Here is a 23,597-nt window from a genome sequence, read left to right on the forward strand (position 1 = left end):
GTGAGGTAATTTGTTTAATGCTAGTAGGATGTAAGTTACATGAAGTTAGGGATTCGGTTAGATTTATTATTTCATTTCTAGTACCAAGAACAGGGCTTAGTACATAGAAAATGCTCAGTAAATGTATCCCCCCTATGAATGAATTTTAAACAAAAAAATCAAGAATTTTTATAACATTTGTTAGGGTAATCATGTAGTGGGGTTTTTTTGTTTTGTTTTGTTGTTTTTTTTTTTTTTTTTGAAGTGGTACTGTCAGTTGAACCCAGAAGTGCTTTACCACTGAGCTATATCCCCATCCCTTTCTTTTGGAAAAAGGGTCTCACTAAGTTGCCAAGGATGGCTTGAACTTGCAATCCTCTTGCCTCAGCCTGGCATATTCTGAATTGTTTTTGTGAGACTCTTTATTAATATTTTCTTATAATAGACTGTGGTTAAATTTCTGAAGTTTACCTTACTTGGTCATTTTGTAGTATGGTTATAACATGCTGCATTTTCTTTGCTGGAGATTTTAAAATTAGTTTTTTTTGGTTGTTATTGTTGTTATGCCTTGTCAGATTTTGACATCAGTCATAGTAGTGTCTTCATGGTTGATTTTATTAAACTATCTTTATTTTTTATCATTTCTGTATTTTTATGTTTTAAAATATCTCCTGTAAACAGCACATAGTTGAGGTTTTGTTAGTTTATTTAATTAATATAGTTGAATATAAATCTGTGATCTTACTCTTGGCTTTTTATTTGCCCAATTTTTTTTTCTCTGTTCTTTTTTCTTTTTTGGTTTGATAGACTTTTTTTTGCTCTTGTTATTTTCCCTCCTCTTATCTTGGAAATAGACACTGTTCTTTTCAGATTACTCTCTTCTTTTAGTATTTATCACATTAATGCATTTTTTTTCTAAAATTTAAAAAACATTTTTTTAGTTGTTGATGGACCTTTATTTTATTTATTTATATGTGGTGCTGAGAATCAAACCAAGTGCCTCACACATGCTATGCAAACTCTCTGCCACTGAGACACAACCCTAGCCCTATAATTGTTTTTTTAAATGCATTGGTTCATCTTAGACAATACAAAGATCTTGGTATACTTCTGATTCATTTTATCCCTTCCTTGTATAATCTATTTTTATTGTGTATTTTAATCATATACGTTGTAACCCTCATAAGACATTATTGTTTATATAGATCATTTAGATCTATTCACATATTAACACTTTTATTTTTCACTCCTTTTAATCTTTTAAACAGATGGAAAATAATCTCATGAAAACATCCTTTAGTAATTTCTTAGTGTAGTTTTGCTGGTAATGAATTTTGTTGAGATTTCCTGGTCCAGGGTTTTTTATTTCACTGTTATATTCTCAAGAGATATTTTTGCTGGGTATAGGTTGACATTTTTTTTCCTGACCTTTGAAAGTAATCATTCCATTGCCTCTGACTTCTGTCTGTATTTGTTAGGATTCATCAGAGAACAGAATGAAAAGAATGTGTGTGTGTGTGTGTGTGTGTGTGTGTGTGTTATACATACTATTTACAATCATATACCATATTACTAATTATGTGAAATATTAGTCATATTGTATATCACATTAAATATATACTATTCATATCTACAGATGCTCCTTGATTTAGAATAGGCATACATCCCCAAAATTGAAAATATTGTAAGTCAAAAATGCATTCACTGTACCTAACCTATCAAACATCATAGTTTAGCGTAGATGTGTACCTTAAATGTACTCAGAATATATACATTAACCTATGGTTGGGCAAAATCATGTTACGCAAAGCCTTTTTCAGTGGTGAAGGGAATTGAATCCAGGGTTGCCCTACCATTGAGCTATATTTCCAATCCCTTTTTTATGTTGAGGCAGGGTCTTACTAAGCTTCTCAGGCTGACCTTGACCTTGCAGTTGAATAGCTGGTATTACAGGTGAGTACCTTTGCACCCGGCACAAAGCCTAATTTTTAATAAAGTATTGCATATCTTACAAAATCTATTCAATCTGTAATGAAAGAGAAAAACAATGATTATATGCTTTCTCAGCATCCAGCATTGAAAAGTTGAAAAAAAAAAAAAAAACTTAAGCCAAACCATTATAACTTGGGAACCATCTGTGTATATTTATATATGTAGATTTATTTTAAGGAATTGACTTGATCTGGGAGGTCTGCAGATAGGAAGGAGTTGCAGCATGAGTCCAAGAGTACTCTGCTGGAAAATTCCCTCTTGCTTAGGGTAGGTTAGCCTTTTCTTCTATTCAGATGTTCAGTTGATTAGAGGACATTCTACTGCACTCAAAGTCCATCAATTTAAATGTAAACCTTATTCAAAAACACCCCCACAGAAACATCTAAGACAGTTTTTAACCAATTAATTCAGTCATTGTAGCCTAGCCAAATTGATATAAAATTAACCATCACAAGTCCATCTCTTGTCAACCTGGCACCAGTACCCATCTCTTTAAATTATATTTAATCGTAGGTGTGGTGATGCATGCCTGAAATCCCAGTGACTCGAGGCTAAGACAAAAGGATTGGAGACTGGAATCCGTCCTTGGCAATTTAGTGAGACTGTCTTTCAAAATAAAAAGTAAAGAAGAACTGGTGATGTAGCTCAGTAGTAGAGGGCCCTGGGTTCAATCTCCAGTACCAAAACCAAGAAGCAACATAAATTGCTTATACCTTTTTTTTGTTGTTGTTACCAGAGATTGAACCTAGGAGCACTTAACTACTGAACCACATCCCCAGTCCTTTTTTCAATTTTTTAAAATTTTGAGACAAGAGTCTCACTAGGTTGCTCATAGTCTTGCTAAATTGCTGAGGCTGCTTCGAACCTGCAATTCTCCTGCCTCAGCCTCTGGAGCCACTGGGATTTCAGGCATGAGCCATCATACTCAGCATAAATTATACTTAATTTCTAACTAAAGACAATTAAAAGGTCTTATTTCTGCCTCATGTTATAGAGCTATCTTACATAAAACTGTAAACCACTCTCTTTCCTCAGAAACAGATTCAAAGTCCTTGGATAATATTTTTCTTCTCTTTGGTATTCTGCAACTTAAACACTAATTTGTGAAGTTAGGAATGCTTAAATATTATGATTAACTGTTAATCTGATCATATTCCTTGAAGATCTCTATCCATTTTCTGCTGCATAACAAAACATCCCCAAATGTACTAGTTTAAAGTAAACCATCTAAATGCCTCACAGTTCTGTGAATCAGCACTCTGTGCTGGGTTATCTGTTTGGTTTTTCTGCTGGTCTTGATTGGAGTCATTCATGTTGCTGTAGTTAGTTATTGGTTCATCTGGGACTGAGATTGTCTTGAGCACATGTGTGGCAGTTGGAGTGGGCTGTCCATTTAAGGAGGTAAGCTGAGGCTCCCTCCTCACATTATGACAATAGCATTTCCACAGCTGCAAGATTTCATGGTGTCAACATGGAAATCACATCATCACCTCTGCATTTTATTGGTTTAAGCAAGTTATGGAGCCGGCTCTAATTATAGGAATGGAAAAATAAACTTCAACTCTCTATAGGAAAAGTGGCAGTGTCTCACTGTAAAAGGTATGTGGACAGGGATGGGAGTTTTGTATCCATCTTTGCTAATAATCTACCACTATGTAGCATGTATGTATGTATGTATGGTACCGGGGATTGAGTCCGGGGGCACTTAACCACTGAGCCACATCTCCATCCCTTTTTCATATTTTATTAGAGACAGAATCTCACTGGATTGCTTAGGACCTCACTACATTGCTGAGGCTGGCTTTGAACCCATGATCCTTCTACCTTAGCTTCCTGAGCTGCTGGGATTACAGGTGTGCGAGACCACGTCTGACCCACTATGTCTTTTTTTCCCTCTGGCTGCCTTAAGATTTTTTTTTCCTTAATAGTTCTTCTGGTTTTCAAAAGTCTTGACTGAGGTGTATCTCGACACAGGGACGCTGGTTTCCTTTTTATTTATCTGCTTGAGGGTCTTAGGACTTCTTAAATCTGTGGTTTGGTGTCTTTTGTTGGATTTGGAGAATTTTCTGCCCTGGTCTCTAAATATTTCTTCTGTTCCATTTCTTCCTTTCTATCTAAGGCTCAAATTACATGTAAGTTTAGATTATCTCACTGTATCTTCTCTACCTTTTACCCTATTTCCTTATTTCTTATCCTTTGGTGTGTCTTTCTAGATACTTCTTTCTGATTTATCTTTCATTTCATTAATTCTCTCTTAAGCTGTATTTTATTTGTTCTTAAATCCATCTAATGAAATCTTTGTTTCAGTTTTTGTATTTTTTTTTTCAATTCTTGAGTTTCTGTTTGACCCTTATTTTAGGTCTACTATTAACATTCTTTTTAATAGCACTAATTCTTGGCTGAAATTCTTTGTTAGACTGTTCTTGTCTGCTTTCTACTGATGCTCATGTTGTCTTTTGATAAATTAATACACTGTGTTTTAAAAATTGTTTGTAGAAATAATTGAGATTTAGGATACTATCTTTTTGTAGAAAGGATTTACATTTTTTCTAGTCTTTCCTAGGTGCCTTAAATCATTTTAATGCAGTTTTAGAGACTGCAGTATCACAATCACTATAGGGCTGGTCAACTTCAGTCTACTGCCTATTACACCTATTTTGTGTGAAACACTTTGCTAGATGCTGTGTAAGTCCTGTGAGCAAAACAGACCTGGTCTTTGGTCTACATGAAAGTCATGATTACGATTGACAGGTAAATATATATACAATTAATATGTTAAGTTCTGTGAAAGCAGTGAATACTTTACACAACAGGCTGCTGTGATAGTATTTGGAGTAGAAAGGGAACGAGAATGGTTGTATTATAACTAACTGGGGCAAGTTCTGTTTAAGTTGTAACCTGGCTGATGAGAAAGAACTAGGAATAGAAACTGCTAGTCAGAAACTGTTGCCATAGTGAAAACTAGATAACAACCAAAAAAGTATATGAGAGATAAAAGGGAAGAGGACAGTGGAGAAAAGAATGTGAGATTGACTTAGAACTATAATAATGAACTCTGGGACACTACCTAGCTGCCATTTTTCTCCTATGTCCCTTCAGAAAAATTGGTGAATTAAGTATTGATGAATCTGGACTCTGGATTTAGCTTTGTGATCTAGGCCTAGTTACCTAATTCTTCATTCAAAACAAAGCAAAAGGAGGGAAGAAGATGGCAAACATGAACGTGAGATAGGAAATATGGAAGGAAGCACATGAAGACTGACAAATTTGTGTTGCTCACAAGTGTTTGCAGTTTGACATTTGTAGTAGGCATTCTAGAAGTATACCTGTTAATTTAGCAGAATGAGAACAGATTAGATAATTTTTTTATCACTAAAGAAAAGATAAGAATTTTCCATAATTTCTCTATTTAAAGGAAAGAGTAAATGAATGAAAATGAAGAAAAGTTACATTGATTTTTTTTTTTGCTTTCAGAATGAAAAGAGTTGTTGACTAACTTGAAATGTTTTGGGCAACATGAGTAAGAGAGGTGAGAAAATGTCTCAAGGGCAGGAGCTATTTTATTCTTTGCCTCCACAGCAGGGCACAAGACAAGGAATGTAATTAACAAATCACTGAGTGTTTCTCTGCTTTAAGGGAACTTGGACTATCATTACCTTACAAGTCAAGTCGTTTACCATCCATTTGTTTTATATGCATTCCATAAAGAGATTAAGAAACTATTTCTTCTGATGATATTACTAGCCCAAACTTCTGATCTGGCCCATGGATTATAGAATTGAAATGTCCTCAAAACCGAGCAATCGGGGCTGGGGATGTGGCTCAAGGGGTAGCGCGCTCGCCTGGCACACTTGCGGCCCGGGTTCGATCCTCAGCACCACAAACAAACAAAGATGTTGTGTCCGCCGAAAACTAAAAAATAAGTATTAAAAAAATTTCTCTCTCTCTCTCTCTCTCAAAAAAAGAACTTGTTAATCTGAGGTAAACAAGCATACCTCTCAGAGCCTTCTGAGTCTTTTCTGCCTGTAGTTAAGGACCCTAGGACTTGAGGTGATATTTAGGAGGGAAAGATTGCAACTTGGTAGTTATACTTCTTGTATCTTAATTCTCCAATTATTATGTAGGGTTTTCTTTTTCTAGAAAGAGACTAATCTGGAATGAGAATGAATTCTCATCAGTAAAAGCAAAGCTTTAAGTAGGTCATCTGACTTTGCTTTTGTGTTTCACATTCACCCTAGTTATAAAAGAGCCTTTCATGAGTATTCTAGGCTTTCATCACTGCCAGACTCTCCACAGGCATTGTGAAAGAATTAAGCTACCCACCCTCCCCCATGCTGGTCTCATGGACTCTTTCATAGACTGTACACTAGACTATGTTTAGCTCAGCAGGATCTTTTTGCAAACACTGAATCCATGAACAGTTTTCCTTCTAAATAAGAGATTCAGTATTGATTAGTATTACAGCCACAGAAGTTAGTGTTTGCCAGTATCTAATAGGTATGGTGACTTGCAACCTTATTTTGGCCAGATTATGAGGCCAAAGTTTAAGTAGTGTTTATATTAAAGTGACTTATATCTGAAATTTATCTATAAATTTCTGTCACTTCAGTTGGATAGGAGGTTTATAAATGCTTCAAATAATCTAGTTAATGTATGCATAATTAAAAATTTTAAAGAAGCTGGTTAACGTTGAAATAATTAATTTTTCAAGTTTTGACTACAGGAGTGGAAGAAAAGGAAACTTGGGATTTTGAAGGAATACTTAGCAACTTGCTTTTAGCAAGGGATAGTTAGGGGTAATAAAGGGTTTACATTTACTGGCATTTGCATTCTGTTAAGATCCATACCTCTCAAGAAAATTACAACTATATGGGGTTAGTCATAAGTTTGATTTTTGAAGGACTGCAGCCCATCAGTTAAAATAGGTTCCAGACAATTCTGGTGAAATAAGTCTTGGGTCTGCCAGTATCCTGCTGCAGTTGTTCCCACTGTAAAATATACTCTAACGTCTTCTGGGGTGTTAGTCTCTTAAATACTTTATTTTATCAGTCATTACTGCTATCTACCTTCCTTTCTTATCAATATACTATGCTTAGTGATTCAGCAGTTCAGCCGTTCTTTTGCCAGTACTCAACCCCTTTGCTTATAGTTTTGTTACATTTATCCAGCAAAACCTTGATTCTGTGTGTTCTCCAAATTGTTAGGGTATAGAGCAGTTTTCTAGAGAAGTCGTCTAGAAAAATGGGCCTTACCTCATCTGGGCTGCCCAAAGTCAGCACCTCCTATTATTTTCTGCAGCATTATTACTGTACTATTCACTTACAAAAACTTTATCCTACTGTCTCACCTGGCTCTCTGCTTTGACCTGCTACATACATCACATAGAAATCTTAAAAGATGGGCCCTGCGTGTGGCGCACACCTGTAATCCCAGGGACTTGGGAGATAGAGGCAGGAGGATCACAAGTTTGAGGTCAGCCTCAGCAACTAAGTGAGGCCCCAAGCAACCTAATGAGACCCTGTTTCAAATTTTTTAAAAATACATAAATAAATAAAAAGGACTGGGGATGTGGTGGCCCAGTGGTAAATCCCCTCTAGGTTTAATTCTAAGTATCAAAAAAATTCACTTGTTCTGAGGTGCCTTTTAAATGCAAACCAACCAATCCGGAGCCCACTGATCAGCCTCAGTTATCAGGCTCTCAAGGGACTCTTACACTGTGGACCACTCTGTGCCTACCCTGTTTACTTCATCACCAGGTATCAGAAAACTAGGGACAGCCCCAAGCCCACAGAACCCACTGAAATTATTCAAACTAGCCAATCCTGAGCCTCCTTACCCTTCCTTGCCCATTCCTTCCCACTGAAACCACAATAAAGACTCTTGCCTGTGTTTTCACCTTGTTCCCTCAGCCTGCCAACTGATTTTAGTATTTCCTCCTTTGGTTTCCTTGTGGCATGACAGGTACCGTCCTCCTTAAAACTGGAACCATCTTTTCAGTCACAGACATTCTGCGCTGGTCTGTTGGTCTCACTGTACCTGAATAATAATTTCTAGCATCTTCCATCTGCTTGATTGTCTTCTGTGTATTTTTTTCAATGAAAATATCTGCTCAGCTGGGTGTGGTGGTATATGCACCTGTAATCTCAGCAGCTTGGGTCTCTAAGGCATGAGGATCACAAGTTTGAGGGCAGCCTCAGCAACTTAGCAAGACCCTGTTTCAATATATAATAAAAAGAACTGGTCGTGCCACTCATTGGTAGAATTCTGAGTTCAATCCCCAGTACTGAACAAAAGAAAAGAAAGTATCTGTTCAAATCTAACTTCCTATTCCTTTTTCTTCTGTAACCCATGGTAACCATCATTCTATTTTCTAACTCCTAGATTTGACTACTCTTGGAATCATGCAATATTTGTCATTTTGTTCCTGTCTTATTTTACTTAGTATAACATACTCGGGGTTCATCCATGTGGTAATGTGTCAGAATGTTTTTCCTTTTCAATAGTGAATAATGTTCCATTGTATGTATATACCATATTTTATTTATCATCTGCTAATGGATGCTTGGGTTACTTCCACCTTTTGGCTATTGTGAATAGTGCAGCTTCATGAACATTGGTGTGCAAATGATTTTTTCAAGTCCATGCTTTCAATTCTTTTGGATATATTACCAGATTAAAATTTCTGAATCATATGGTTGGTTGGTTTATATCAGAGATTGAATTTAGGGGCACTCAACCACTTTTGTTTGTTTGTTTATTCATTTATACATACATACATACATATCAGGGATTGAATTCAGGGGCCCTCAACCACTGAGCCACATCCTGAGCCGTATTTTGTATTTATTTAGAGACAGAGTCTCACTGAGTTGCTTAGCACCTCGTTTTGCTGAGGCCAGCTCACATCCTCCTGCCTCAGCCTCCCAAATTGTTGGGATTATAGGCATGCACCACCACACCTTACTTGTATGGTTTAATTTTATAAGGAATTGCTATACTGATTTCTAAAGCAGTTGTAACATTTACATTTCTATCAGCAGTGCATAGGGTTCTAATTTCCTTACATCTTCACCAACATTTGTTATTTTCTGGTTTTTTTGTTTTGTTTTGTTTTAGTAGTAACCAACCTAGTGGGTATGAAATGGTCTCTGATTATGGTTTTGATTTGTATTTCCCTAATAGTGATATTGAACATCTTTTAATGTGTTTTTTGGCCATTTGGATATCTTCTTTGGAAAAATGTCTGTTCATGTCCTTTCCCTATTTTTTAATCAGATTGTTTTTTTTTATTATTTTATTGTTGGTTGTTCAAAACATTACATAGTTCTTAATATACCATATTTCACAGATTGATTCAAGTGGGTTATGAACTCCCATTTTTACCCCGTATACAGATTGCTGTGTCACATCAGTTACATTTCAGATTGTTTTTTGTTGTTGAATTGTAGGAGCTCTTTATCTATTCTGGGTTTCAATTCCATAATAGATATGTGATTTGTATACATTTTCTTCCATCTTTGTATTGCATTTTCATTTGTTGATAGTGTTCTTTGATTCACAGAAGTTTTTTAAATTTTTTTAATTCTAATCAGTTATACATGACAGCAGAAAGCTTTTAATTCATTGTACACAAATGGAGCACAACTTTTCATTTCTCTGGTTGTACATGATGTAAAGTTGAACCACATGTGCAGTCATACATGTACTAGAGTCATGATGTTCATCTCATTTCACCATCTTTCCTACCCCCATGCCCCTTCTTTCCCTCCCCTTGGCCCAATCAAAGTTCCTCCATTCTCCCTGCAACCCCATCCCCACCTTGGCCCCATTATGAATCAACACCCACAAAAGTTTTTAATTTTGATGAATGTTATAGTATAGATGTGGTGTCCCCAAAATCTCACGTTTGAGACAATGCAAGAAAGTTTGGAGGGAAGAAATTATTGGGTTATAGCCTTAACCTAATCTGAGTTAATCCCTGATGGGATTAACTAAATGGTAACTGGAGGCAGGTGTGGTGTGGCTGGAGGAAGTGGTTCATTGAGGGCGTGGCTGTATTTTTGCCTGGAGAGTGGAGTGTCTATCTCTGCTTTCTGATCATCAAGTGAGCGGCTTCCCTCTGCCACACTCTTCAACCATGATGTCCTGCCTCTCCTTGTGCCCTGAGGAATGGAGCCAGCCACTCTGCTGAGACCTACGAAACTGTGAGCCCCTAAATAAACCTTTCCTCCTTTACTTTGGTCTGGTTGGATTTTTTATTCACAGCGGCGAAATGACTGACTAAAACAGTGAATCCAAATTTATCTCTTGTTTTATTGCCTATGCTTTTGATGTTGTAAGAAATCATTGCCAAATTCAGTGTCATGAAAGTTTTGCCCTATGTTTATTATGAGAGTTTTATAGTTTTAGTTCTTACATTTAGGTCTTTGACCCATTTTGGGTTAATTTGTGTATATAGTTAAAGGCAAGGATCCGACTTCAGTTTTTTGTATGTGAATATCTAGTTTTCCAGGCTACATGTTTTAAAAAGGCTGTCCATTGAATTGCTTTTGCACCTTTGTAAAAAAATATTTGAGCATATTTGTGTGAGTCTATTCATGGTTCAGTATTTTATCCCATTTTTCTTTATGTCTATTCTGTGTTAAGACTACACTATCTTAACTATGGTAGCTGCACAGTAAACCTTAACATTGGGTAGCAAGGTTCCTCTCTCGTTTTCCTGGTTTGTCTCATTTTTAGGTTTTATATAGATAAGCTATACTATGTGTGGTTTTATGTATCTAATGGCATGCTTTAAAAACAAATACTTTTCCATATTGTTCAGTGTTTTAATTAATTTGCAATATAAATGTGTACCAGACTCTATTTTATGTTTGTTCATTGTCCTAACAATGACTGACATTCCTACCTCCAGGGTCTTCTCTGCCAAGGCCCCAAACTGAGTTTTGCCTGAGGCGTAACCTAAAGGCAGGAGAACTTAAGAATCTTGATTCATAGCCTTCCTTAGTAGTCCAGATTTGTTTTCCTTGGAATTTCATCTGCAGAAGGGTGCTGCTCTCCAGGCCACTAGCTGCAGGGGGTCCTCTATCCTTTGATTTAGACTTTTCTATTATATCGCCTTTTTGAAGAGAAGACCTAAGAAGAGAGCGGGGTTCTGATGTCCTGGAGCTTTAGCTCTTCAGCATTTTTTCAGGCTGTTTTTTTCTTCACTGTGCTGTTCCTACCCTACTCTCCTTGTGGCAAGTATCAGTTTTCTACTCATCAACACCCACCTACTCCTGCTTGTCAGATGTCTCCTGCCTGACTTGCTCATTGCTGCCTTTGTCACTTGTACAGCTGTCCTCTTCCCTACTTTGGCTTCCTGCCTGTCTTCCATGGCAGCTGCTCTGTCATTGCATGTCTGCTATCCTGCCCCTTCTTCCACCACCTCTTGCAGTTACAACATGTATTGCAGTATTGCACATTCTTCACGTTCAGAACTACACTCATCATCTTCCACACGGTATGCCCCCAAACCAGTCATTCTCCAGCATATAGCACTGCTGTTTAGACACCTGGAATTCCTTACTGCAGCTTCTCATTAAGTCTTTAATTTGACTTCCATAAATAATCAAGTCTCCTGTAGAAATTCCTGTCTTGCTCTGAGGTCCTCCTACTTTATTGGCTAGATTATTTTGAAGGCTTTGGATAGTGACCTGCCTTACTACAAATATTACCAGTTGATCCTCCGTTCTGCAGTTAATTATTATTTTTAAAATCCGAATTGTTCCAGTCAACTTCTCAAAATCTTTAGTGGTTCCCCTTTGTGTTAAGTGGTAAGTCATTACTTTGTTTTATTTATTTATTTTTAATTTTTTTTTGAGAGAGAGGGAGGGAGGGAGGGAGAAGAGAGAATTTTAATATTTATTTTTTAGTTTTTTCGGAGAACACAACATCTTTGTTTGTATGTGGTGCTGAGGATCGAACCCCGGCCACACGCATGCCAGGCGAGCCAGGCGAGCGAGCTACCACTTGAGCCACATCCCCAGCCCCTACTTTGTTTTGTTTGGTTTGTTTTTTTTTTGTGGGGGAGTGGTTTTTATTGTGTTCAGTCTACATCATGATTGAGAGAAGGTTCCTCTTCTCGCCTCTTGGTGTTCATTTAACCTCCTGCCTGCATCCTCATGGATATCAGTTTTTCATGTCTGTCATTTTTATATTCTTTTAACAGAAATTTATTGAAGTCTTGCTTGGTGCCCTTACCCAGCTCTTTGTATTCCTGGAATGAGATGTTTTTTCAAGTTTCCAGTTCCTCTCTCTTGAAAGGCTATGACCCTTCTCTTGGCTAGCTAGTCATATTCTTCCATGTTTAGCATCTTCTCTCCTTGAGAATTCCTTCTCTGGTATACAGTTTTCCCTCCTCACCTTAGAGTTAATTGGCTAAAGTTTTTTTTTTTTAATGCAGGTAAAAATTCAGGATTTGAATAAAGTTTATTTGTGCCTACTACTAGTTAGCGAACTCCTTGGTGACAGTGTCCATAACTATCTACCTGTGTGCCCCCCAATATTTGGTCAGTCATTAAGGGAAGAATATGAACTTTGGAGTTTCAAAAGCCCTGAGTTTGAATACCAGTAGATGTTTATTAAATATGTGTCCTTGTACAAATTCCTTAATCTCTGGGCTCTTTTGTTTCATGATCTGCAAAATGGAAAAAAAAAAATAGTACTTAGCTCATGGGGTTATGAGGATTAAATGGGTTAAAGGTACATAAAAAGTATAATAACCAGTGCCTAGCACACAGCAGGCAACCACAGATTATAGTTGTGAAAATATTTTCTGTTCCTAATGGTAAACAACTTAACTACTGAACCCCTCTAGTCACCTTTTCCTTAAATTAGAGAACCTGCCCAACTCTAGGGCAGAGTTTATTGCTCCCAGCTGCTGCTTTGTTTCTCTCACACCCTGGAGGCATCTTCAAGTAAGACTGAGAGTTGAGCTAGTATCTTTCCCACAAAGAGTTTAATCTCCCCCAAAGAGGTAAGTTTATTTAAAAATCAAGACTAGTACTTGAATGTAGATATTGGATATCAGATGACATTTTAAAAAATCACTGCTCCTCTGTTGAGAGAGGTATAAAATGGAAATAATCTCAATTAGTTTTAGTTGGTGTTGGGAAGACTCACCTATTCATTAGTCTTTAAATCTTTTTTTTTAATGTTTTTGTTTTGTTGTTTTAAAGAGAGAGATAGAGAATTTTTTAATATTTATTTTTTAGCTTTCGGCAGACACAACATCTTTGTTTGTATGTGGTGCTGAGGATCGAACCCGGGCCGCACACATGCCAGGCGAGCGCGCTACCGCTTGAGCCACATCCCCAGCCCCTAGTCTTTAAATCTTTAAAAGATCAAATAGTGATAGGTGAAGAAAAGCCAGGTAGTCTTGGGTTTGAATTCTACCTCTGCAATATACAAACTGTGAAACCATCTCTCATTCATTATCTGCAAAATGGAAGTAAGAGTATGTAATTTGAAGAGTTGCTATGACATCTGAGAAAATGTCACAGATGTCATTTAATCACATTTTATCAGTAATAATGAATAAATATGGAATGCTTAATTTTGAGTAGCAAGACTCTTAATGAAAGCTGTCACAACCAAAGTCTAAACTCTGGAAAATGTGCAGATTAGTTTTCCTTTATTAGTGAGGAATTCATAATGTTTTTTATAACTTTGAGTAAGTATATGCAGGGCTCACTGGTAATTCTGATCCCACGAGCATCATAGGTCATAATCTGAGGAGTTGAATACAGCTCCTTGTGAGCAGTTGTATCAGGATTGGGGTAGGTCACATACTTTAGACAATGGAATTGATTCATTTCTTTCTCAGGTATATAAAATATGAAGGTAAGCTGAGCTGGTGTGGCAGTTTGACAGTGTCATCAAAGAACCTAGTCTTTTATCTCTTGTTCTGATGTAAAGGTCTAGAATAGCTGCCAGAGTTCTCATTATCACATCTGCATTTCTGGAAGAAAGGAAAAAGACTCAATTCCTCCCTTTTAAACCACATTGTTCATTGAGATCTCATAACACATTTTGGTTTCTCTCTCCTTGACTGAGAGTTTAATCACTTGTCCATACTTATTTGAGGAATGGGTATATTATCCTTATACTAGCATTCAGTTTTCTTTATTTTTCCTCTCCTTGCCCTCCTGTGAGAAGGCACTGCCCTCAGGGCCTTAGCATCCATTGACAGGGAGGGAATGTGTATCTGGGCAAGGAGGCAGGCACTGGGCATGCCCATGAATGGTTCCTTCATCTTGGGAACAGGACATATATTTCAAATAATTTACTCCTGAAATGAATGTCAGCGTGTTTAATCAATTGTCTGTGGACTAAACATTCAAAGTTTCTGTAATTCAAGAGAGAAGCCTCCAGGTACACAGCACAGTAAATCATAATAACACCAATATCAGTGTTACAGAGTTGATAAGGATTAAATGAAATGAGGCATACAGAATGCTCAGAGAAACTTGGCTTTTGTGATTAGAGAGCAGGTGTGAATGATTTAACAGCCAGTGGGAGATTGGGAGTGATTTAAGAGCCCACTGGGGAGTTGAGAGCTTCCACATATATCCATAGAAAATATCTCAAATCTACAATGCTGAATTTGAATTTTAAGTATATTTAGGAAATGTTCTTAGACATTCAGTATTTTTCAAATTATTGTTACTAATGGCATCATGCTTTTATTTGTTATTTGAATGTTGAACTTTGCTAATTGAGCAACCTAATGTATATACGGTAGAAATATTATTTTAAGTTAGTAAGAAATCTTTTTTGTAATGAAAGGACCATATATTGGCCTTTTGAGTGGGAGGAGCAGGAAGGAGAACACAATGTGTGTGCCATTGTGTCCAGTATATTAGGGAAATGCCTAGACTTCATGACTCATCTCCCCAAATCTCCTTGTTCAGTTGTCTGTACTCAATTAACCAAAAGCTTGTGGTTCACAAAGTGTGCTTTGAAAAATGAACAGTTATAAACTTGGGTTTCTCCCATTATTGTGTCTTTTCTGGAATATAAAATTCTGTTTTTACTCAGGGCATTGTTGCCTAATAGAAAATGATATATAAGACAGGAGAGGAAATTGTATATAAATCACTTAACAAAAGCAAATAGTTAAAATAACTGGTGTATCCATATGATTAAACACTATGCAGCCATTGACAAGAAAGATAACTATGTATTGATAATGGCATATGTTTAGGATTTATTGTATAAGACATGTATAATAGAATCCTGTTTATATTTTAAGTGTGGCTATACACTCATGTAGTACAGAAAACTTCTGAAGGCAATAGAAAGAAGTATTTAGCAATCTCTTTTGGGAAATGGGACTAGCAGGTGGTGAATGTTTTACACCCTTCTTGTTTGCACTTCTTTTAATGAACATGCCTTACCTTTTTTCCCCCCATAGTTGATAATGTGTAATGGTGGAAGAGGAAAAACCAATGACTTTCTTATTTTTAAAAGATATCCCTAAATTGCCCAGTGCAGTGGTGTGGCTTGTAATTCCAGCAGCTGGGGAGGCTAAGATAGGAGGATCTCAGGTTCAAAACCAGCCTCAGCAAAAATGAGGTGCTAAGCAACTCAGTAAGACCCCATCTCTAAATCCAATTACAAAATAGGGCTGAGGATGTGGCTCAGTGGTTGAGGGTCCCTGAGTTCAATCCCCAGCCCCCCCCCAAAAAAAAAACCCACAAATGACAATAGTTATGTAGTATAAAATACTCCAGAATAAATACAGAAAGATATGTATTGGATGAAAAAGAATATTTTAAGGACATAAAAACTTAAATAAATGAAGAAAATATTGTGTTCTAGGATTGCAAGATTTAATTCCTTAATATTGCCAAAATGGCCATACTACCAAAGCACTATATAGATTTCATGCAATTTTTATTAAAATTCCAATGACATTCTTCATAGAAATAGAAAAAGCAGTCATGAAATTCATTTTGAAAAATAAGAGGTCCAGAATAGTTAAAGCATTCTTCGGCGAAAAAAGTGAAGCAGAAGGCATCACAATAATAACAGTGCATAATATTCCATACCAGTTTATATCTTGGTTGCTTCTGTTACGGGCAGCCAAGCCAGAGAACCTGCCTAGGTCCTGGCTGACTGCATTTGGTCATCTGCCCTCATAAGAAATAAGCAAATATTGTAAAAAGAAAAATGAATTTAATTACAATTTGACCGAACTGTTTCCACTAGTATAGAAGTGGCTACAATCTATGCAGGGGGTGGGGGAGCTGTGCTAACCAGGAACTTGTTATAATTTCGGTTTGCACATGCACCTGCCTAGGCCAGAAGGCAGCTTCTCAGTTTCCATTCAGCACTAGCAAACTCCAGATGCAGAAAAGCGGATACCAGGAAGTTGGGAAGGAAAAAACACTTTGAGTCTTTTAATTTCAAAGGGGCTGTATTACACTTCCAAGATTTGACAATTATGAATAAAGTTGCTATAAACATCTCTTCAGGTTTTTGTGTGGGCAAAGGTTTTCAACTCATTTGGGTAAATATCAAGGGAACACACTTGCTCGGTCACATATGATAAGGGTATATTTAATTTTATAAGAAATTGCCAAATTGTTTTTCAGAGTGACTTTACTTTTGCATTCCCACCAGGGGTGAATGAGAGTTCCTGTTGCTCTATATTCTCACAAATATTTGATATTGTCAGTGTTGGATTTTGATCATTTCTGTATAATGATCTATCATTCTTGTTTTAATCTTTCAATTTTTAATATGTAATGTTCATCTTTTCACATGCTTATTTGCTATACATCTATCTTTTTTGGAAAAGTGTCTACTCAGGTCTTTTGTCTGTTTTTTAATGTAGTTTTCTGAGTTTTGAGAGTTCTTTGTATATTTTGGAGAATAGCATTTTATCATGCTTTTTGTAAATATTTTCTTCTAGTCTGTGGCTTGCCCGCTTAGTTCTCTTGACATCATCTTTTGCAGAGTGGAAGTTTTATTTTAAAGAAGTCCAGCTTATTTTTATTTCTTCTTATTTTTTGAATTGTGCCTTTGGTTGATGTTTTATTAAAAAGTCATTGTCAGGATACAGGAAAAATTATATAAAGTTATTTTTTCTTAGGTTATCTTCTAGGGATTTTATACTTTAGTGTTTTACATGCAGGTCTATGATCCATTTTGTGAAAAGTGTGATGTTTGATCTAGAATTTTTTGTAGGTAGATTGTAGGTGAGTTGTTCCAGCACCATTTGGTGAAAGGATTATTTTTGCTCCATTGTATTACCTTTACTCTTTTTTCAAATTTATGTTGGTTTATTTCTGTTCTGTCCTGTTCTGTTATGTTGATTTATTTGTATATTTCTTTTGACAGCATTGCACTGTCTTAATCACTGTAGTTTTGTAGTAAGTCTTGATGTCGGGTAGTTTCAGTTTTGACTGTTTCTTCTACTTCAGTTTTGAGTTGTCTTTCTTGAGTCTTTGCCTCTCCATATAAACTTTAGAGGCCATTTATAGACTACCTGGGATATTGATCAAGATTATATTAATCTATAGACCAGCTTGGGAAGAACTGATATCTTAATATTATTGAGTTTTCCTATCTGTTCAAGATTGAGTTCTTTTACATTTAGTGGCATTTATTTATTTATTTTAAAGTTAGATATGGTCCCCTTTATTTTTATTTCTTTATTTTTATATGATGCTGAGAATGGAACCCAAGACCTCATGCATGTGAGGCAAGTGCTTCTGCCACTGCGCCACAACCCAGCCCTTTTACTTATTTTTTATTCCATTGTTACCTTCACAATTTCTTGCATTGTCTTTTTGCTTAGAAACTTCTCATCCTGAGCTCACATAATATTTATTTATCTTCGTTTTAAGTGTGACTTTTAACTATTTGATTTTATTTGTTTGTTTGTAACAGGGATTGGACCCAGGGTGCTTAACCATTGAGCCACATCCCCAGCCCTTTTTATTTTGTTTTTGAGACAGGGTCTGAGTGGCTTAGAGCTTCAGCCTCTTGAGCTGCTGGGATTATATGCATGTGTAACTGTACCTGGCAAGCATTTAATTCTTTTTTTTTTTTATTGGTTGTTCACAACATTACAAAGCTCTTGACATATCATATTTCATACATTAGATTGAAGTGGGTTATGAACTCCCAATTTTACCCCAAAGCATTTAATTCTTTAACCCAGCTGGAACTTATTTTGGTATGTGGAATAAGGTGATGCCCTAACTCCTTCCCCTCAACAACATATTTATTTTTCCCAACTTCCTGTTGATTTATCAATAATAGATTTGATGGATATATAATAGTCATCCTTCCAATTTTCCTGATCATCGTGGAAAAAATTATGTGCATTGCCAATTTTAAAATATAGCAAGGTTAGGAATTGAACTGGTTTCTATTAGAGATCAATGTTTGCTGTCCAGATCTTTCAGTGTTATACAGATATCACTGATTTAATAATCATAACCCACAAAGAATGAAGAAATGGTCAAAATTTTGTGTGGCTGCACCTGGTGAAGGCCATTGTCTGAGCCCATTTCCCTGCTTGGCATTGCCATACTAACTATGGCAAACTTACAGGGTGTATATGAACCTTCTACATCTCAGTCTTTTCTCACTTCTGCCCTTCCCCCCTGAGTTTTTCAGGTACACCTTAAGAAAGCATATACTCTTTCCCTTGAAGAGTGAGTACAATATTGAATTACTTTTAGATTGGACGTCTTATGAAGTGGAGTTCATAAGCAAATTGCTTCCCTGTTGTTCCTCTAATTTCTAGCCCAGTATTAGGGCAAAGAAATCTGAATGGATAAATGAATCACTATTACTGGTGGGAATATGCTGCTGTCTTACGTGGTTTGAGGTAGGATAGTTTGATAGTAGTTGTATAATGTCTACTTCAAAGAGTAGTACATTAATGCATTCAAACTACATTCTTGATACTTCTCTGGACTATAAAGATAGTCATCAGCTTGCGAAAAGGACTGCTACCTAGCTCTGACCCACAGAGGTACATTCTGGCTTGGGGATTTTAAACAGTTTTTCAGGTGATTCTAAAGTGCAATCGAGCTGCCTTTAAAAATGTGTTCTGATTTAGACCGACTTCTGTATGTATAAAGATTCAATTAATAGTTGAACTCCTGAAGAAATGTTACTTCATAAAGATCATTGGCCCTATAAACATATTTTAACAGCTAGGAGGATGCTGCCCCAAATACTTGTATTTTGAATAATTTGGACATATTTATAATAATATAGGGCCTCATCTGACATGACTTCCCATTTTTCAGGTCAGCATGGATTCCTGGTTTCTTCTTGTTCTGTTTGGCAGTGGACTGATACACGTCAGTGCCAGCAATGCTACCACAGGTAAATTGTCATTTGAGAAAACTGATATTTGATGCAGAATTTTACTTTCACATATAATGACCCAGATTTGAAGACCTAGTTGATATAATTTTAAACTTTTCTTTAAAAATGTTAGTAAAATAAATACGTTGGAAATCTCTGAATTGTGTTGAATGCTTAGCATTGTTCTACATGTTACTATTTTAAACATATCAGAAATGTGATCTTTCCTGGAAAAAAAAAAAGTTTAACTGAGTGAAGAATTTCATTTATTTCTCCCATAGGTAGCCCTTTGGAGGAATGATTCACTTAATATAAAAATGTGTGTGTGTGGGGGGGGGGCTTTGTCTGATCTCCAGATATTTGATGAGTTTATTAAGGTTTACTGCCTTATGTTATAACTTTTGAGTCTCGCATTCTTTGTGTAATGTTTTCTTATGTTTTGCTGTTTGTAGTTTCACCTTCCTTGGAAATTACAAGATCAATTAAAGCATCAACAGCAGAATCAGTCAAAGAACAGAACAGAACTTCAAATCCAACCTCATCAGTAACTTCTCTTTCTGTGGCACCAACACTCAGCCCAAATATAACTTTGGGACCTACCTACATAACCACTGTCAATTCTTCATACTCTGACAATGGGACCACACGATCTGTAAGCACCGATTCTGTAGGCACTACCATTTCACCAAATGCAACATGGCTTCCAGATCACCAATTTACAGATGCCAGAACAGAACCCTGGGAAGGGAATTCCAGTACTGCAGCAACCACTCCAGAAACCTTCCCTCCTTCAGGTACCGGAGATGGTTTTTGCTCCTCCTTTCACTCTTTGAGTGTATTCACCCTTTTATCATCTTTGTTTTTTTCTAGCTGTAAAGTTTCTTGAAATAAGTAAAATTGCCCAAGGAAAGTAATAAAACCTAGGTGTAAAGAATTCTTTTTATTTTTATTCTTTATATTTTATTTAATTAATTATTATTATTATTATTATTTTTTGATGTAAGAACTTCTTAAGAATATCTGGTGAGCATAGAGTTAAGAGGAAGGAAGTCCTTGCTGTGGTGCAAGGACTCTGAGGCAGAAGTATTACAAGTTCAAAGCCAGCCTTAGCAACTTAGCAATTTAGTGAGCCCCTGTCTCAAAATAACATATAAAAAAGGGCTGGGAATATGGCACAGTGGTTAAGTACCTCTGGGTTCAATCCCCAGTCCCAATAGATAGATAGATAGACAGACAGACAGAAAGAAGTGGAAGGAAGATTCTAGAGGATATCTTTTTGCTAGGTGATATCCTACTTAGATTGGGGAGGCCTAAGTGTGTTTAAAGGGAAGAAAAAGGTTGTAAATACAAGCAAAAGAGGGGAACTAATTGATGATGCAAGACTGAAGATGAAAGGATACAGAGACTGAGTAATGATTAGCTTTGAAAAGGAGAGAATCATGGAGACCATGAGAAAGAAAATGAAAATGAATGTCCCATAACAATTAGCTGCAGAATGGAAGACCAGTGTCAAGGCATGGAATTAGAAAGGGGCTCAGGGAAACTGTTACATTGCAGTGACAATTATTTAGGACCTTGGCCTAGTCCCCTTTCTCCTTGAATCAGCATCAGTGGATTAAAGCAGAAGTGGTCCCTGAGATAGAATTAGAGCCCTGTGTCTGAGACCAGGTGAATAGGTCAAGTTTCTGACTTTGAACCTCGGGTTCCTAGTCTAAGATGATTAGAGGATCCCTGAAAGAGCTTCTGTGAAGAATAAATAGTTGTTTGCTGATTGCCATATTACTGTCATTCCTTTTTCTAGCAAAATCACTGTTGCCTCTTCTATGATTCCATCCTTTTAGCTTAAATTTCTTCCCTGTTATATGAATTCCCCTGGGTGGACTCATGTCTGGTGCATGGGGGAGAGCATTCAGAAAGTACTTGCAAAATCACATCTCATTTGGTTATTCCAGATGACATCTTTCATCTAGACTTCAAAGCCCAGACCTAATATCTGCTTATGTTAATCTCATTTTTTTCTGCAATAAAGGCAGTGTAGCATTTGCAGTTAAGAGCATAGAGCCATTTTACCTGTTTGTATCCCAACTCTGACAGAAGCTCCTTTTGTGACCATTGGCAAATTTACTGAATCCTGTACTTCAGTTTCTTCATCTGGGGGCTGGGGATGTGGCTCAAGTGGTAGCGCGCTCGCCTGGCATGCGTGCGGCCCGGGTTCGATCCTCAGCACCACATACAAAGATGTTGTGTCCACCGGAAACTAAAAAATAAATATTAAAAAATTCTTTCTTAAAAAAAAAATTTTCTTCATCTGTAAAATAGGTGTGAATGATAGTAATAGTTTTTACCTCACAGAGAATCTGTTCTGATTAAGCAGATTAATACGGGTAAATTACATATTATGGTGCCTGTACATGATAAGCATTCTTTTGAAGTTTTAGCTGTTATTAGTTACAATTATTGCTCTGATAGTTACTAATATAATAAATGAATGTAATGGCATTCCGCTATCCTTGATAGACAGCTGCAAACAAATAAGGTCTGTTATTTGCTTTGGGCTTTAATTATACTTTATCAGTTATTACAATGCCTAACATTTAAGAGTTTTATGGAATAATCTGATTAAGGAAGTTTTATATTTTATAGGTGAAAGAGTTTTCTAATGATTAAACTATAATTTACAGAGTATTTTTTTTAAAGAGAGAGAATTTTTTTAAATATTTATTTTTCAGTTTTCGGCGGACACAACATCTTTATTTTATTTTTTATTTTGCCAGGCGAGTGCGCTACTGCTTGAGCCACATCCCCAGCCCTATGGAGTACTTTTTAATGTGCAGTTTATGACCCATTCATGAAATCAGTTTAATGGTCCACCACTGCTGAATGGTCCTATTTTATTTCTGTTTTTTTTTTTTAATCTTATGCATATAATTTTGTGAAACTTTTGTTATACACAAGCACAGTGTAGATATGTCTACTGAATGACAGTGTAAAATTTATTTCTTGCTGTGGGTTATGGTAATTGCTTAGGGAGGAAACATACAATAACTTGTACAAGCTGAAGGAGTAAGTGGATGAGGTGAGACTGTACTCAGGCCTAACTAATTTCATGACTCATGTTCTATTTTGTATGTCCTTCATTTGACAGTTTTATGAGGAGACATGGATAATTAGCTCCTTTTGATACATGCTTAATTTAAGATTATATAGAGAGCATAAATGATTTGCTTTAGATATCAATGCTTATAAGTAGGAAATTAAGCATATTTCTCACTTTTGTGGGCTTTCCCACATCTTTCATACACTGATATAGGCCTGAATTTTATTGTAGCTAAGAATCCAGCCATTGTATATTTAACACATTTCATGTCAGAGGAGACTGAGTTACGTATCACTAGTGACTTTTATTGGAGATCAGTAAAACAAGGAAACTGTATGGGTACATGAGTATTTCATGGTCTTAAACCCCACATCCTATTCATCATCTTACCAGTATTCCCATAATACTATATTTGCTTAATTAGAATTTGACATTTTAAGTCTTTATGACTTGGAATATTGTTTATTACCAAACTATAAGTAACCATTTAATTATTTTTCTTTGTGTACTTTTTTTTTCCTGAATTTGGTAATTGCATGACTTTTTGTTTAGTTTTCTTTTTAGTTATTGCTGGCCAATTCCCACATTTTCCAGAGCCCTGGAGTACAGTTTTTACAAAGGCAGGCCTATTAGATAATCTGATATATATATATTTTTTTAACCTATAGCAATTCCCTCTGAGGTCTCCATTGTCTTATTCCAGTCTAGGCTTGTTATCTCTAGGGCTGTACACAAATATCAGCCTAGAATTTTTATTCTCTGTCAATCTGGGAATTCCCCTTTCTCTTCCTGTCTTCCATATTGTTTTCTTTCATCTATCATTTGGTAAAACACATTCTTCTTGAGAAGGGGGTCCATTGGAGGTAAACTACATGAGACCTGACATGTCTAAAGCTTCTTTAGGGCTGTGTATGGAATTTGAGAAAGTAATTTTCCCCTGGCATTTTTGAAGTGCTGCCCTGACTTCTAATTTACCAAGCTTGAAGGATTCTGTTGCTGTTCTGATTCCTAATTCTTCCTGGTGCTATCATCAGTTTCCTGAAATTTCATCAAGTTGTATTATGATGTGGGTCCTTTTTCATTCATAATTTTATTACTTTATAGGCCCTCTGAAGCCTTGGTCCTTCTATTCTGAAATTTTTTTGTGTGTTTA

The 23,597-nt window shown here is 36.3% G+C and overlaps 1 protein-coding gene across 3 annotated transcripts in view; it reads left to right on the forward strand.

Moving 5' to 3' along the window:
• Positions 1 to 23,597, forward strand: part of PTPRA (protein tyrosine phosphatase receptor type A) — a 132,352-nt gene that overhangs the window by 55,767 nt on the left and 52,988 nt on the right. For all 3 annotated transcript variants that reach the window (XM_081293149.1, XM_081293147.1, XM_081293148.1), the window contains 2 exons: positions 19,287 to 19,365; positions 19,800 to 20,141. In XM_081293149.1, the coding sequence (XP_081149275.1) occupies positions 19,293 to 19,365; positions 19,800 to 20,141 (415 nt within the window). In that variant the 5' untranslated portion in view covers positions 19,287 to 19,292. The remainder of the gene's footprint in view (positions 1 to 19,286; positions 19,366 to 19,799; positions 20,142 to 23,597) is intronic.

The sequence above is a fragment of the Spermophilus citellus genome (assembly GCF_964194105.1).
Source record: "Spermophilus citellus genome assembly, chromosome: 4".
In the NCBI taxonomy this organism is placed as follows: domain Eukaryota; kingdom Metazoa; phylum Chordata; class Mammalia; order Rodentia; family Sciuridae; genus Spermophilus; species Spermophilus citellus.